Raw genomic sequence first — 17339 nt, 5'->3', positions numbered from 1 at the left:
ACGGTCGTGTGGTGCCGTGGTCTTATCATTGTTGTTTTGTTAATGTATCTTCTTCTTAAGCAAGGAAACCACAACTAAAATAATATTGTTTGAAGAAAAAAAGAAAAATAAAAAAATCTGGAACAATTAATGAATTCTATTTTAATTGTATGGTTGAGGGCCATTGAGGAAATTATGGTCGTAATCCAATCTCATCCAGACTTTTAAACAAAATGGCCTACAAAGAAAAGAAAAAAAAAATGAAACAATTTTCTCGTACTTAGTTTTAAAGAGAAAGGATAGAAAATAATATGCAATATGAGAAGGAAAAAAAAAAAGAGAAAAGAGCATGTTAAAGTAATGAAAATAATACCGGATTTTTTGGTTAATAATTTTTAACTTTTATTCTTTGTTTGTTTCTTCATATTTTATTTAAAGATGGAGCATTTTTATAATAATCGTGTATTTTTTATAACCCTTGTTTGTATAAGGGTAAAAATAGAAATGGATACTTTCAATCCAATCCTATCTAGGGGTGAGCAAAATAACCATGAAACCGTGAATCCAGTCCAAACCAATCCAAACCGAATAATTTGGTTTGATTTTTTAATGATGTGGTTAGGTCTTGGTTTAAAAAAAATAAAAACCGTGTTAAATGGTTTGGTTTATGGATTTACATTAATGGTTCTGGTTCCAAACCAATCCGAACCGTGTGATAGACACACACACACATATAGTATATAATTTGTTTAGATATACTTAATAAACTTAATTTCCTTATCTAATACTCTATTCCACCACCCTATTCTTTTCTTTCACTTTCAATATTAATTTCCTAAACTTCCTATTCCTACAATTTCATTATGCTAAACATACATGGTTTGGGCTTAGTAAAGTGATTTCCTACTCTTTTATCTCGGTAACTTACTTTCTAATGTATTCTATTCTTATTTAGTTGATTGATGTTAGTGAGTTTTGATGATTTTAATATATTAATTTCAATATAACTTTTAGTTTAAGTTATCTATGCAATTTTAAGTACTTAAAATAGTTTATAGTAATGATATCTCAATTTTAAACGAACCGTGGTTTAAAACCGAAACCAAACCGCCTTTGAATGGTTTGGATTGGTTTGGTTTTATGAATTTTATGGATTGGTTTGGTTCTCTAAATTCATAATCCGTAAGTAGTGGTTTGGTTATTGGATTACTATAAAACCAGACCAATCCGATCCATGCTCACCCCTAATCCTATCCTATGTAAAATAAATATGCAAATAACAATCCTTTCTACTAATTCCATGCAAAACGTCGCATTACTAATCCTACCACATCTTACTCACTTATCAAACGAGGCCTTAAAGAATAGAATAAAATAGAAGAGGCCTTATTAGAGAAGAATAGAAGAGAAGAGAATACAAGAGAAAAGAAAGGAAAGGAAACAAGTTAAAATTAATTTTCCTAGAATAGAATAGAAGAGAATACAAGAGAAAAGAAAGGAAAGGAAACAAGTTAAAATTAATTTTCCTTCTTTTCCTTTCTTTTCCATATAGGATCCAAACAGAGCACGGTTCTCACTTCTCACTTGTGATCTCGGCCAAGTTGAACCCTCAGAATGGCGATGCGTTTAGATATTTGGGTACCAGAGAGCGGTCACCCTCTCTCCCGACGACATTGAGTCTAGGGTTTGTTTCAATTCTTACATGTTTTCTTTAGCGAAAATTCTAATCTTTGCTTCTACTAGTCCTGTTCATGTGTGCACTATTTGATGCGTGCAGGAAGCATTGTGTGATTTGTTGGATGGCGGAGGAAAGGAGACCCTCGAGGTTTCTGTCTGCCGGGAAGCTTCTGAGAAGTCGCCGAGGGCCTTTTGGGCTTTCAGAAGATTGGGATACCTTCAGGTCTCTTTCATCATCATCATTGGTTTCATTCATTTTTTCCCCCATCGAGTGCCGGTTCTCTTTGTTGTTTTCGGCTAAAGTTTGTTTCCTTATATCCTGCCTGTGCTGATTTGTGGGAAGCCTGTACTTTGCTCCCCAAGCTCCTTCCTTTCTTTCTCTCTGTGCTTTTTGTACGGGAAAATGATATAGTTATGGTTCTTCCTAAGTGTTATGATGTGATTGCACTATTGCAGGATGGTTTCTGGATTCTTCCTTTTCTTGAATGTGCCCAATTCACCCGGGAATAACGGTTCATTCTCAGTCCATATGTATTTAGTGTAGCCTTACTTTATGTGCGGTTTAAAGTCCAAAGTTCAGACTGGTTTTGCTTCTTTGGAAGTGATTTAAAACCTGTGGAATTGGAAAAATATTTCTGTAAAGCTGCATTGTGCTTACTGAATACAATACGAAAGCTGTAACTCAGCTGCTTTGGTGAGTCCCTTTCATGTCATTAGTTAAGGAGAATCTGCCAATATATTTGCGTTAAGATAGAAATGACATTACATGGATACATTTACATGTTGAGTCTGAAATTAATGCGACCCGTTCAATCTAGTAAAACATAAATGAGCTCCCAATTATGTGGGTGTATTTTTACTTTCAACTTATTCAAGAAATAAATAGATTTTTTTGCCGATTCTTTGAAGCTTTCATTTCCTTTGTGTTCCATGCGTAGTAGGTGCCCTTGTTGTTTCAGCTGGAGTATCATAATTATAGGTGCATGAGGATCACTACGTATGTAGAAAGTAAATTTCTTGCCCTCTAGTTTGTGCTATTTTTGGCCATTAACTGGTTCTGCGTGACTGCACTGTCTTTGATTCTGGTAGTCATTTAAAGTTTTGAATGACATTTGGTTTTGTTTACTTACTTGTGTAACTTCTCTTGGTATTCGAACAGTCATATGCCCATGCAACTGAATTGGACGGCTCAAGACTCTTTGCCTTGGTTGAAAGTGGAAATATTAATCTGATGCTTGGTTCCTTTAGAAACGTATGATGATTTTTCTTTGTATTTGTCTGAAGTTTTAACAAACATTCTACTTATTCTATGTGACATATAGATGCATATCTCAACATTTATTTAGATTTAACTAGATCAAGCCAACCAGCAATTTTTAATAAGTTAGAACTTCCGTCTTTTGTCATTTTGGTTTATCCAGGCCTGAGGTGGTTTATGACATGGACATTTTGTAGACCAAAGTTCTGTACCATCTTTGTTGAGGAAATATGAATAAGCATTCAATGGAAAATTCCTATCCCTTTTTGATGGATTTCTTGAGGCTTTATTGTTGAGGTTCGTTATGGGTATTATCGCATTTTGGTTTCTTGCAAAATTTCTCCCACCACTTCTCTCATACTACGTTTTTTTTTACTTTATAGATTCTTCATTTCTCTTATGATAAAAAAGCCACTGGTTTACTTGAATGAATTGTTAAGAAGTTTTACATCCCTTTGTCGTAACAATGGTTTTTTTTTTTGCAAATCGTGAAGGTCTAGCTGGCTAGCCCAAATTGGAAAATATTGTTGCAGTTAGGACGGGAACGTGATAGGTATTAGACTAGGGACTGTAGGGGTGGTAGCCACCCCTAAGAGTCTATGCAAGCCACCTATTGAGTCGACTCCAACAGGTGGGAACCACTTGTCATGCACTCTAGCACAGTTTTTCTTACTTATAAAGTACTTTTGATGGTGATTCGATGAATTGTGAGATCCCCCATTCTTGTTTTATAAAATCCAGCTTGCTTCTCGCTGGCAAGTGTCGAACGAATGCAAGTGTCTTATCTTTAGCTTGGATTGGTCCATCGGGACCATTTACTTTTTTGCTAATAAACGTGTTGTACTTTTATATCTTGTGTTGATTCTGTTCTTGTTTTGATTGCATGTTCAGCCATTTTCTCATCATAACAATTACAGTTAAATGTTTCTTTGCTATATTGATGGCGCAGGGTGTTCAAATTAGGACAGCATTGAAGTAGTTTTTCTTAGCCATATTGATGTTTCTTGCTTTCTTTTCCTTTCCTCCCTGTTTCTTGATTTTTTTCCGGCCAGCCTTAGACTTTATTTTGTTTGAACTTAGTCTCAGAAGAATCCCCAGTGTATTCTATCCTTTGAGCAATGTTCTAAAAAACGTTAGGCGCTAGTCGGGCGGAAAAGGGTCTGCTGCCTAGCGCCTAAGTGGGGACTATGCGCCCGACTAGTTGGACTGTCTAATCTAGGCGTTGGACCACTAGGCGGGGACTAATCGGCCTTGGTGGCCACCTTTTAGAACACTATCTTTGAATAACTAAGTTCCATAGTGGATTATAGTTGGATATCTTTGTTTTGTAAATGGGGTTCCAATGTCTGCGAAAGCCAAATCTGCTGGATTCAGAATGTCTTCAAAGGCCAAATCTAAGGGAAACAATGGACTTCAATATTTGTTTCCAAATCACAAATTAGTTACATTTAAAATGGTAAACAATGCCCAAACTTCACTTGGGTATAGTGATTGTGATGATGATCAAAGTTGTTGTGGCGCGGTTGTTAAAGTCGTGGATATTACCAAAGAGTATTTGTTAGAATGTTGTCACTTTAATAGTACATCGAAGGAATGGTTGGATGTGAATACGGTAGAATAGGATGGGGTGAGGACCAAAAGAGGAAGGCATTGCACTGTGTTTGCCCAAAGTGAGGTTAGATTAAGTAATCCATAGCCAAGCAAAGAATATTATAAGGGGGATTTTACGTGTTTGTTTTGAGGTAGTTAATTCAAGATCTTATCATGGAAATTTAGAGGATCCATATGACTACTTGATTTCAATGGTAAGAAATCTTGATTATCGCTCACATGTTCAAAACAAGACCCATGTTAGATTTAGGTTCAAGAACTTAAGTAACAGAGTCGATATAGGTAATATTAAGGAAGTACAAAACAATGATCGGTTCTGCATTAGGGACATGATATTTGGAGAAATTTTAGAGGCTGACCATAGGATTTACAACCAATAATGGCAGGATTTGCACAATTTATTTGTTACTTTTAACTATGGGCGGAGGGTTCTAGTCAATCATGTGAATCTAGGGCACTGAAAGGAACGTTTTGATTTCTTCTCCGATCTCGTTGTGCCCCCAGGTAGACAGCTTGAAGAAGAAATCAAAATGTTCATTCCAGTGCCATAGATCCACATGATTGATTAGAATCCCCGCCCACGGTTAAACGTAACCAATAAATTGTGCAAATCCTGCCATTCTTGGTTGTAAATCCTATGGTTAGTCTCTAAAATTTCTCCAAATATCATGTCCCTAATGCAACATCGATCATTGTTTTGTTCTTCCTTAATTTTACCTCTGTTACTTAGGTTCTTGAACCTAAATCTAACATGGGCCTTGTTTTGAACATGGGGGAGATGATCAAGATTTCTTACCATTGAAATCAAGTAGTTGTTTAGATCCTCTAAATTTCCATGATAAGATCTTGAATTAACTACCGCAAAATAGGCACGTAAAATCCGCCTTATAATATCCTTGCTTCTTTACTTGGTTGTAGATTACTTTGTCTAACGGGCAAATTCAGTGCAATGCTTCTCTTTTAGTCCTCATTCCATCTTTTTCTACCGTGTTTAGATCCAACCATTCCTTCAATGTACTATTAAAGCGACAACATTCTAACGAATTATCTCTGGTAATATGCACGAAATTAACAACCGCACCACAACAACTTTGATCGTCATAACAATCACTTTACCCAAGTGAACTTTGGGCATCGTTTACCATTTTAAATGTAACTATTTGGTGATTTGGAAACAAATATCGAAGTCCATTGTTTCCCTTAGATTTGGCCTTTGAAGACATTCCGAATCCAGCAAATTTGGCTTTTGCAGACATTGGAACCCTGCATATAAAACAAAAGAAATCAAACTATAATCCAATATGGAACTTAGTTATTCAAAGAATAGAATACACCGGGATTCCTCTGAGATTAAGTTCAAGCCAAATAAAGTCTAAAACTGGACGAAAAGAAAGCGATAAACAAGGAGGAAAAGAAAAGAATGCAAGAAACACCTTCAATAACTACCACTCATTCCTGCTGTGGCTAGCCGTTCCATTTTCAGACTTGGAATCAAAGAAATCGTTAAACGAAGGTTTGATGTTGAGGGAATTCCTTGCTTAATTATCCTGCAACCAAACAAGACTAAAGGCGGGACTGTATTCCATGATGGAGTGGATATTATTTACCGTTATGGGGTGAGGGCATTTCCGTTCACTGAAGAGAGGTTGGAGGAATTGAAGACGGAGGAAAAAGAGAGATATGAAAGCCAGACTTCGGTTAATTCGCTAACTAAACCATGATAGGGACTTCCTCTTGGGGCATCCCACAGGTATGTACTTTAGTATCTTCTAAAGGCTAAGAGCATGCATCCACATTTGACTCTTGAAAAACTATTTGTTATATGACAAAAAGTGTTAATAGGGGAGCCCAAAAATTCTGTGTTAGAGAGGTACTAGGTAGAGAGTGAAAAAGTGGTACATTTGATATTTTTAGGGGGTTTTGTAGTGTTAGTTAAGATTATAAAAGAATTAAAATGAGACTCACCTTTATGTTTTCACCCTTTATCTCTCGTTTCTCTCTCTAAGGGGCTAACATTAAGGAGAAGATTTTTATCTAAAGTAGTGGTTCCGAAAGTGATCAAATGGAGCAAACAAATGTGCAAATTTTTGTTCTCTCTATAAAATCTGACACTAGAGTGTACAAAAAGAGTCAAATGAGGATGCCCTGCAGCAACGTCTCATTTTTGCAACGTCTCATTTTGAAGATAAAGGGAAGAATATAGGGTAGGTCCGGCCAATTGCACGTGTGGTATGCTCTCTCAATAAGATGTACATGACCACTTCATGTCTAATTATTTGTAAGCAATATTGATTCTCTAAGTGTTTTTTTTACTGGATAAACATGCGGTCACATGGAAAGTCGGACCTACTAGATTGCTTTTCGAGAATAATAACCGGAGATTGAACTGAAATTTACAAGGATAGCTAATCTTGAACGACGGCTATGCAATTTTTGAATAATTCACATGTATATGGATATGTGGCTTCCATGTACAGGTGCCTGTTAATTCCTTAACCCAGTTGGACTCTATTTCACAGCCCAATGGTGTCTTCCAGGAGTCAAATTCACTCAAAAGCTGGATGTCCATCTACCACAAAATAAAGGAAACATTGCTGGCTGAAAACAAAGATGACGACTTCCAAATGGTTCTAGTCTCAAGTGACCATGACCAAGCAGAGTTTGACACCCATTTTAACACTGTGTCGTGGCTTGCCTTGCCTTTCGGAGAGCCAGCTGCTAAAACCCTCACCAAGTACTTCGATATCCAAGGACTACTGAGTTTGGTTATCCTTGGCCTGGACGGTAAGGCCGTTACCAAACAGGGGAGGAACCTGATAAAACTTGTACCAAGAAATTGCATACATTTTTACGGGGGCCAGGGTAGAGTTACTGGAGAAGCTAATGGATGAAGAGGCTAAGAACCTCCCGCCACTGGAGGCACGCGGGCCACTGCCACAATCTCATGTTGGTGTCAGAAGGCAGCTGTGGTGGACCTTTTATATGTTGTGACTGCAACAAGCAGGGGTCGGGCTGGGCTTACCAGCGTATCGGATGCGGATACGAGGTCGACCCCAAGTGTGTGAGGGCCTCCAAAGCCCAATCGCTGATGCTTGATGTGCCTTCGACTGCTTGCTATAAAGTTTGCTAATTGTACCGGGCAATGTGTTTGGATAGGTTAATTTGTTTTGTTATTATTATTAAGTGAAGCAATGTTTCCAAAGGAAGAGCAAGAAAATGTTCACTTTTGGATCTTCCTATTTTAATTTCGTTACTTAACAACGATTATCGTATGTTAATTAACAACGATTAACGTTTGCCTTATGTTTTTTTTTTTCCATCATTATGTTTATTTTGGAGAGTTAGAGAGTTTTTGTAAAAAAAGAAATTCAAGGTCACGTGGGAAGATTCATGTGAAATATCATACTGGTGGAAGCTTCGTCTCACTTTCCTCCAACCGTCCAAGATGTCAAAAAATCCACTGAAAAAATACACGTATTTCTTTGTCATCATTCTCATATATTCGTCGACAGGGCCGTAAATAGTTATTTATAGATGTGCATCGCGACCATCCAAAAGTGTTTTGGACGATCTGAATGTAAATAAAAAATTTCCGGGAAAGAGTTCAATTTTTCTTTGTAAAAATTTTATTAAAATCTAGACCGTCTAAAATATTTTGGGACGGTCACGATTCACCACTGCTGTAAAGAGCTTATTATTTCTTCATACTTCGCAAACAATATATATACACATAAAATGTAATATTTTCTACTACGTCTTAACCCATTTATTTTTATTTTTGATACATTTATTTTATTTTTCAAAATTTCGAGAGGCCGATATAGGACATTACGGCTATTTAATGTGGATGCTCTCTTCCCTCCCCTCAATTTTCCCAACCTCCAAACAGATGTCAAAGAGAGTGAAAAACAATAAGTCTATGTACACAACCAACCAGGATACCCCACATACACATGCCCACACCTTATTATGGGTGCAGCGGTGCTACGTTCATCACTCAACATCTCACCATCCGTCTCGGTAATTAATGGTCCGAATTTAAAAAAAGCTTCCAAGAAAGAGTTCCCCGGAAGAATTTTTTAAAATCTGAACCGTCCAAAATATTTTTAGACGGTGAGATTGAGACCGGCGAAAAAAACAGTGAGCATTAACTCTCTGGTATGGGTGTAGGTTCCACGTGTATGTGAGGAATTGTGCTTGATATGTGTGGTTGGTCGGTTGTGTATATAGTCGTGTCGGCAAGAGAAACAGGGAGGCGCTGTCACGCTCATCATCACACCCTGTCCTTACAAAAATCGAGAGTATCTTCTCAACCTTTTTGTCGTTTTCTTCATAAAAATCTTCCAACGGCTTATGTGCATTTTCGCTTTTATTTATAGCCTGAGAGTATCCGAAACCCGTCAATCACCAGCTCGCTCAAATCGAATTATCTTAATCACTCGTAAGTTCTCTTTTTCCCATAACTTTTGGGTTTTCCTCGAAAAATCCTGTCGTGTAGTATACTGACAATTTGAACGAATCTTGTGTTAGTTTCTCAGTTAGTTGCAAAATCACACCCCTCAGTAGTTGTAGTAGTAGTAGTTGAATTGGCTTTTATCGGTTCATGTCAAACAATTGCTTGACGTTTTTGATTGATTGATCGTAGTTTGAAGATGGGAGAGGCACAAAAGAGTTCTGACATGGAGGAAGGGACCCTGGAAATGGGAATGGGTAAGGATATATTGTTCTAGTGTTACTAGCAAATTCTAAATTTTTTGTTTTCCGTCGTCGTTGAAAGTGTTGTTATTTGTTCGTGATAACTCACGTTTCCGGGCCGGCTTACACAAACCTCGACTCATTGGGGAAACCAATCCTGTCGCCCACTACCGGTGGTCCAATCAAAGCCGGGAGAAAGCTCCATATGGACTCGCTTAACAGGAGTTGATAGCACACGTGTCGAACCTGAAACCCTAAAGAGCGGGAAAACTGATAAATACTAGGCCTTGACCGGCAGGCCAATCCCTTGGGGTTAAGAAGATAGTACTGTTGTTTTGTTATTGGTTTGTTGTTGTGAGTTGTGACTCTTGGATGGATTATCAGATTCTAAAGAACTCTCTCTATGACTCTTTGTGAGCCATTTCGTTTGGGGAATAGCTCTTGGTTTTCCGTTTTGGCTGGGTATGGATTCATAAATTGTAGTTAATTGGTACACTTCTTTGCAAGTGAAACCTCATCACATCCGTTGTGTAGTATCAGTTGAATTTCACTGTTTTCTTGACATGTTGATTTCTATAGGTAACTAAACATGCCCGGAATTTTGGGATGGAAGCCTGTGAACTCTATATATTGGAAAATATACAACTTTTGCAAACAGAAAGTTACACTATGATCATATGTTACTTATAAAAAAAAAAACTAAACTGCTGATATGTTCAGTGAGGTTTTAAGAAGTTTTCAAGTCATCACCTTGGTCCTTTTGGATACCATTTGTGATTTCGTTCAAGACACTTTATTGAACTAGCCTCATGAAGAAGTTGAAAGTGTCTCTGGATTTGTTAATCATTTTCATGGGTTCAACTAGTTTGTTGAATTGGTGGCAGCCAGACACAGTTTGGCTTTTTGACTATGTGGCCGCCCTTGGGGTCATATCACGGCACGTTTGCTCCTAATACATCTCTTCATTCACAATTCTTTCACTTGTGACCTGAGAATCAAATCTAGCATGCTTTAATAATGTGCAAATGGAGTGTACTTATCAAAACAAATAATGTGCAAATGGAGTGGCAAAGTTTTTGTCGTGCTCCTGTTCTAGAAGAGGTTTTTTGCCCTCTTACTTCCTAAATGTTGCGACACCCAGGGTTAATGTTGATTTTTACACTGGTTTTGGCATAGTTTTATGTCCTGGAGTCCCTGATTATTTTTATCTTTCGAAATGGTGGGCCTTCAATTAAATCTAAAGGACTTATCATAAATTCGCCAAAGAAGTTGAAAACCTAAGAACTCCAACCATGAATGATAGTGTACTTTCTTCTTCTGCTATCTAGTTAATATTTCTTTCCCATGATAATATGACTTTGGTTCATGTGTAATGTGATGGAATGGAAAGAATGTTCTAGCACTATCCTCTCTTTTGTTTTCCATAGCATATTCTATCAAACTGTTTCCTACTGGGTGCTTGGTCACGGAATGGATCATATTGTTTTGGTGTTTTTTTAAATTGCAGATTACAGAACAATCTCCGGTGTTGCAGGACCACTTGTTATTCTTGACAAAGTAAAGGTGTGTTGGGTTCTTTCTTCTCCTATTTTCTTCTTTCCTGGAGTCTCATGATAATTTTGTTCCAAGTGTAATTGTTTTGATGAGTCGTGTTATAATTTGTCCTGGGACGTTCAGGGTCCAAAATATCAGGAGATTGTTATTATTCGGTTGGGGGACGGAACAACTCGACGTGGTCAAGTCTTGGAAGTGGATGGAGAGAAAGCTGTTGTGCAGGTTACATTTCACCAAGCAAAAGAGTTGCCTGCAGTTTTCTCTAGATATTGACCCCTTGGAATTCCTAATCTTACTCCCTGCACTCAGTTTTTTGGGTTTTTTTTTCTTTTCTTTGCTCCACCAGGTTTTTGAAGGAACATCTGGAATTGACAGCAAACACACTACTGTGCAATTTACGGGGGAGGTATACAAATTTTTAATCGTTATGTTTCTTGCGTTCAACTTAGACTGCGGTATTTGCCATGTAGTGAACTGGGTTGGTGGGATATTGTGGGTGGCGACGGGTATCCTAGATGTGGTTAGGAAGGTTAATATTGAGCAGCATTTGTGTTTGTGTGCATGTTTGATTATCATGTTTTTTTTTTGGGAAGTTTTACCAGAATGAAGGAAAAAGCATAAATAAAGGGCTACTATGACCTTCACCTCCCACCAACCAAAAATGTCAGTTTTTTTTTTTTTATTGTTTTATAACCTCAAAAAATAGGAAGGCACACTTTCAATATTTTCTATGGCAATATTATCAACAGAATCTCCTGACCCAAGTTGTACTTCAGCCGGAAGTAATAAAATTGCTAGATGCAAGACTGATGGATTAGTTTTTGTCTTTAGGTATGCGGTCTCCCATGTCGTAGTATAGGACCTATAGGTGAACTTTGCTTGGAATTCTTCCTTGTAGAGAGAAACAAGCACACACGGAATTGCATGTATTTATATATTTTTTATTTACTCTGTCAATATAACGTAAGGATGACTTGATTTATGCTAATATGTGGTGGAAGCTTAGCATTTTCTCTTGTGCTTCATTTGTATATAGAGGACTTAGTCCCTTAAAGTAGTTGTTGTGCAGGTTTTGAAAACTCCTGTCTCACTGGATATGCTTGGACGCATCTTTAACGGTTCAGGGAAACCCATAGATAATGGACCTCCAATCTTGCCTGAGGCTTACCTAGATATTTCTGGTGAGTCGTCATAAGAGGATCGTGACTTGTAAATAATGGGTATCCCGTGACCTTGCATTTTTTTCATGTGTGTGCATGATAAATTCTTTCCTTGTCTATTCAGGAAGTTCCATTAACCCAAGTGAGAGAACCTATCCAGAAGAGATGATACAAACAGGAATTTCTACCATTGATCTCATGAATTCCATAGCTCGTGGACAAAAGATCCCTCTTTTTTCTGCAGCTGGACTCCCTCATAATGAAATAGCTGCTCAGATCTGCCGTCAAGCTGGTCTTGTTAAACGGTTGGAAAAGTCTGATAATCTCACTGAGGTATGCTTATGATACCAATGCCACTCACATTCAACAAAAAATATACTTCATGTGTTCAACATGGTTTTCTAGTATATTGCGCTCTTGTGGAATTTTCAGAAGCAAAATAATGTTCAGAGAAAAAAGATGCTTTTGACTGCATGTTAAAGTTATTGTTAGATTATTTTCCTTCTGGATTATTCTAATTCTGAAATTTTATTACTACTTGGTATCTATCTTATGTGACGACTACCTTGTATATGGGACATTGACTATCAAATCAAGTTGGTTCTGTGTGGTTCAAGATGATAGGGATGTGGTGAATTCTCCAGTTTAATACTTTTCCCTGTTTTTCCTGTCGGTTTGTTTTTGTTGGTTCAGCTTTGGGGGTTAGCCGTACATGAATCTCTAATCCTATGCTATGCCTTAATAGGGTGGAAAAGAGGATAATTTTGCCATTGTGTTTGCTGCCATGGGTGTAAACATGGAGACAGCTCAATTTTTTAAGCGCGATTTCGAAGAGAATGGATCAATGGAGAGAGTCTCTCTCTTCCTGAATCTGGTATTTTCCATTACATGAATAGTTTAATCTTCTGCTGCCTTTGGGTATATTTCTAGTGTTTGTGGTGTAATTTCTGTTGTCTTTTGTCAGTTCCAATGAAAGCTTATACTTTTTGCCCAGATGTTAGGAACATGATCACAAAGGTTAACACTTTAATTGTGATCATTGCTCAGGCCAATGATCCCACGATTGAGCGCATCATCACTCCTCGAATTGCTCTCACAACTGCAGAATACTTTGCGTATGAATGTGGGAAGCATGTCCTTGTTATACTTACAGATATGAGTTCATATGCTGATGCTCTTCGTGAGGTATTTGATTTTGATCCTTATGGAGGTGGGAAGCCATACATTTAATCGCCAATACACTGAACACAAGTTTCATAGATTCATTGTGCTGTGTGTTAATCTGATGTGATTTTCCAAAAAGTAATACTCCCTCCAATCCTTGTTGATTGTCAGTGTTCAACAATCGTTCCTTTAATTGCATCAACAAATAGAGGTTTCGTGATTACTTTTTTCATCAATGTAAATGATGTTTTGGTGGTCTGATAAAAGGCACGCTTACTGAAAATCAACAAAAAGATGGGATAGAGGGAGGGTGATTCCATTGCCTTTGAATCCTTTAGTAGACATTTTTTTGCAACTGCAGCATCTGCGAGTTTTTTGAGTCTAAAAACTGTACATTGGACTGCAGGTATCTGCTGCACGAGAGGAAGTGCCTGGAAGGCGTGGGTATCCTGGGTACATGTATACAGATCTGGCAACAATATATGAGCGTGCTGGACGTATTGAAGGAAGGAAGGGCTCCATCACCCAAATTCCTATATTGACCATGCCTAATGATGGTATTGCAAGCCTCGTTCAGTAGTACTGATATGACTGTCGACACTTTCTCCTCTGCGTTAGAATAACCAAGGGACCTGATATTAGTCTTTTTTTTATGAACCAGATATCACACATCCTACTCCAGATCTCACAGGTTATATCACAGAAGGGCAGATATATATTGATAGGCAGCTCCATAACCGACAGGTGAGTAGAGAGAATGGAGTGAAGGTCATGTAATGCATCTTCAAATTTTATCAAAGCCGATTGAAACGTGCATTGGACACCACTAACTGAAAGAATTCTTTATGATTCACTTTTTGTTCCATCTATTTCCAAGCAAAATGAATGCTATCTTTCTTTTACTAAGATGTAGTCTTGGTGTTAACTTCTATGTTATTGAAACAAGATCTTCTTTGAGCATTTCCCTCAAGTTGTTTCATATTCTTTCAAAATACGTTTCCTTGATATTCAGCTGTTATCTGCTTTAATTTGGTTCAGTTTGCAATGCTTAAGCTTTTACGAACATGAAGCTGTATCTGGTTTTCTTTAAGATGATGTTCTTCCATAGTCTCCCTCGTCATGAAACCAATGGGTGCTCATCATTTCATTTTCTATTGAACAGATATACCCACCTATCAATGTACTCCCATCACTTTCTCGATTAATGAAGGTAAGGTGTCAGCAGCTCACCCTGTCTCATGAGCATGCCTACTTGCTAACTCTTTGTTCTTCTAAATGGGTTTGTTTTGGTAGAGCGCTATCGGTGAGGGAATGACACGTCGAGACCATGCTGATGTCTCTAACCAGGTCTGAATAGAAGTTTCTGTGTTATAAGGTTTCTTTTACTGTTCTTCACAATGTCCTACTAAACACCTAGATAAATTCTATCTTCAGTTATATGCAAATTATGCCATTGGAAAGGATGTTCAGGCAATGAAAGCTGTGGTTGGAGAAGAGGCACTTTCTTCCGAGGATATGGTACCTCCCTCTCACCCTTCTCTGTCTCTTTATTTCTGTGTACTTTGAGTGTTTTTGTTTATTTCAGGAAATGATGATGTTTCTTTTTTGTTTTTTTCAATGTTTTTGTTTTTTAGCTTTACTTGGAATTCCTAGACAAATTTGAGAGGAAGTTCGTAGCTCAAGGGGCATACGACACACGGAACATTTTTCAGTCACTTGATCTGGCTTGGACGCTGCTTCGCATCTTCCCTCGCGAGCTTCTCCACCGTATCCCGGCTAAGACTCTGGACCAGTTTTACAGCCGCGAAAATGCAACAAACTGAGTCGGAATAGGAGCCGAGCTATCCTTCCTTTCGAGTATAATGGTTGACTACTGAGTGGCCATGTTGTTTGGCTTTAGTATTTTAGAGGCGCGCGGCATGAATTATTAGAATGTGTGAAGTGTCTCTCAGCTGAGATACAGTAGGGAACAGGTTTTCCTTCGATTGGTATTGTTATGAAGATCATTTGAATATGGCTATGGTAACATATGTAAATTTGACTTATATTTTGCGTTGGTTTCGATAAAGAAGTGCAAGGAGCAAATAGTGAAAAAGTATCAAGTGTCTCTTCCCCATTATACATTCGTGCGGGCTTTACTACAAAATGTGACTCTGACATGGCAACGGGTTCATGAGCGCCACTTGGCAGTGCTCTAAGAGTACTAAATAACTGCTCCAGGTAAAACCGGACTAGGAAAGATGTAAGCATGGAATTGAAGATCGATAGGCTAACGTGTTCATTATCATGAGGAGCCAAATACGGAAGTAGAATGTATACTTGACTTTTGTAGTTTGTAGTTTGGATAGCATTTGCCGTATGTGAGTCAACCGGTAGTAGAGCTATGTTGGGGCCCGGGCTGGCCCCATCCCTCCCTGACCCCTTCCGAACTTCCGAGTTTTAAAATTTTATTTTGTATGTACATAATTTTGAATATTATTGATAATTATTTGCTTGTAACTACTTATAATCTTAATAATTTTGGTTTGATTTGATAAAAAAATTTATTATTTTACATTCTTATTTCTCAATTTCTTTTAAAAATAAAAAAGAATCGTGTGACTGTTGAAGTTGCTTAAAAGAAAACACAAAATGATTGGTATATTTTAGTTGTATTAGGCTAGGATCATTTTAAGGTATGTTTGGTTGGATGGAATCAAGGTTGGAATGGAATAGTCATTCCAATGTTTGGTTCACCATTGAATAATAGAATGATGATTCCAATGGAATTACTATTCGCCTTAGTAAAGGAATTGTCATTCTATCCAAAAAATAAGGGAATCGTTATTCCATTTCTTTGTCACACCAAAATTACTAGTGTCACTCCAACATTCACTATTGCCACATCAAAAATTATTATTGCCACTCCAAAAATTACTATTTCCACTCCAAAAAATGCTATTGCCACTCCAAAAAATACTATTGTCACTCCAAAAATTGTTATTGCCACACTATTCTATTGGAGATGAGAATGACTATTCTTAAGTACAACCAAACATGAGAATGAGAATGGTTATTCCATTCTCAATTCCTCCAATTCTATTCCATTCTTAATTTCATTTCTATTTACATTCCATTTCATGTATTGAAGAACAAAAAATTTATGATATAATAAATATCACAAAACTTCCAATAAGGGCGCCCTTAACTTATTAAGTTAAGGACGTCCCTGTCCCGACCAATTTGCAATGATCCGAGCCGCTCAATATGTTCAGAACATGATTTTAAGGGTACATGGTAGAAATTAGCAAAAAAAAAAGGACCGGAAAGGGCTTGATCCGAGCAGTTTTTATTTGTATTTTATTAAACGGTTCAAATAAAAACTGCTCAAACCAAGCCCTTTCTGGTCATTTTTTTTGTTGGTATCTGCACAGTACCCTTCAAATCACATTCTGAACACATTGAGTGATTCGGATCATTGAAATTTGATTGGAAAAAGGAGAGAAAATGGGACGTTCGCATTTTATTTAAAATGAGGACGTCCTCATAGGAAGGAGGCTCTAATAAATATACATTTCGATAACAAACATATGTCTATAAATCCAACCCCCGGAGTCAAAATCTTAACTCTGGCAGTGGAGTCAAATTTTTGGTGAAATCCAAGTGATTTTTTTATGCTTCTGTGATTTTATAATCTCATTATATGTTTTTTATTTTTGCCTTTTCCTTTGTTTATTTAATACAGAGTAATCTTATTTGGCTGCATAATTATAGGTATTTAATTACTAAATTAAGCTTGATTCCTTATTTAAGATGGATTTGGATTGAAAAATTAAGTAATTTTTGTGACTTATTGATTCGTCTTGACTCAAAACTAACAAATGCGTTTTTTTCTTTTGAATAAAGATAAAAATTAAGTTATTAATTGACTTTGAAAGCCAAATTGAGCCTTAATCTTGTTTATGAGTATAATATTGTGTTTTGCCAAAATGAGTCTTAATCTTGTTTTGCTAATATTCGTGCCAAATTTCACATTTTCAGTATTTCCGTCTGTTTTGGATGGGAAGTTAACGGCGGGTGTAAAATTGATGGGTTTTTAAATAAGTCAGGTGTTTTTTTGATAATTTTAAAAGATCAGGTGCCAGTGTGTGATTTATGCGAAAGATCTGGTGCTATTCTGAAATTTTTCCGGCCAAGAATGTAATTTCCACCCATAAGAGATGCAACCAACATAAAATCAAACAAAACATACCAAAGTTCAC

The 17339-nt window shown here is 37.2% G+C and overlaps 1 protein-coding gene and 1 pseudogene across 2 annotated transcripts; both read left to right on the top strand.

Annotated features, from left to right (window-relative positions):
- Positions 1 to 1518: 1518 nt before the first annotated feature.
- LOC131328859 (probable nucleoredoxin 2) lies at positions 1519 to 7839 on the top strand (annotated as a pseudogene).
- Positions 7840 to 8845: 1006 nt separating this feature from the next.
- LOC131328858 (V-type proton ATPase subunit B 2-like) lies at positions 8846 to 15193 on the top strand. Of its 2 annotated transcripts, XM_058361816.1 has the most exons (15): positions 8849 to 8966; positions 9171 to 9235; positions 10728 to 10783; positions 10898 to 10996; positions 11121 to 11180; positions 11844 to 11955; positions 12059 to 12267; positions 12680 to 12808; positions 12982 to 13119; positions 13505 to 13655; positions 13760 to 13842; positions 14261 to 14308; positions 14392 to 14445; positions 14533 to 14616; positions 14733 to 15193. In XM_058361816.1, the coding sequence occupies exons 2-15, from the start codon at positions 9178 to 9180 to the stop codon at positions 14919 to 14921; spliced, it is 1470 nt and encodes a 489-aa protein (XP_058217799.1). In that variant the 5' UTR covers positions 8849 to 8966; positions 9171 to 9177; the 3' UTR covers positions 14922 to 15193. The 2 variants fall into 2 exon arrangements, with proteins under 2 accessions (XP_058217800.1, XP_058217799.1); XM_058361817.1 differs by lacking the exon at positions 14261 to 14308 and having other exon boundaries at positions 8846 to 8966.
- The last annotated feature ends 2146 nt before the right edge of the window (positions 15194 to 17339 follow it).

The sequence above is a fragment of the Rhododendron vialii genome, chromosome 6a, assembly GCF_030253575.1.
Source record: "Rhododendron vialii isolate Sample 1 chromosome 6a, ASM3025357v1".
NCBI classification, from domain to species: Eukaryota; Viridiplantae; Streptophyta; class Magnoliopsida; order Ericales; family Ericaceae; genus Rhododendron; species Rhododendron vialii.
Note: the sequence above shows the minus strand (reverse complement) of the source record. Positions and strands in the feature narration are given on the sequence as shown.

Coding starts and splice junctions, on each gene's coding strand:
- LOC131328858 (XM_058361816.1), top strand. CDS start 9,178: ATGGGAGAGGCACAAAAGAGTTCTGACATGGAGGAAGGGACCCTGGAA. Junction 9,236..10,727: donor GACCCTGGAAATGGGAATGG/GTAAGGATATAT, acceptor TTTAAATTGCAG/ATTACAGAACAATCTCCGGT. Junction 10,997..11,120: donor GAGAGAAAGCTGTTGTGCAG/GTTACATTTCAC, acceptor TTGCTCCACCAG/GTTTTTGAAGGAACATCTGG.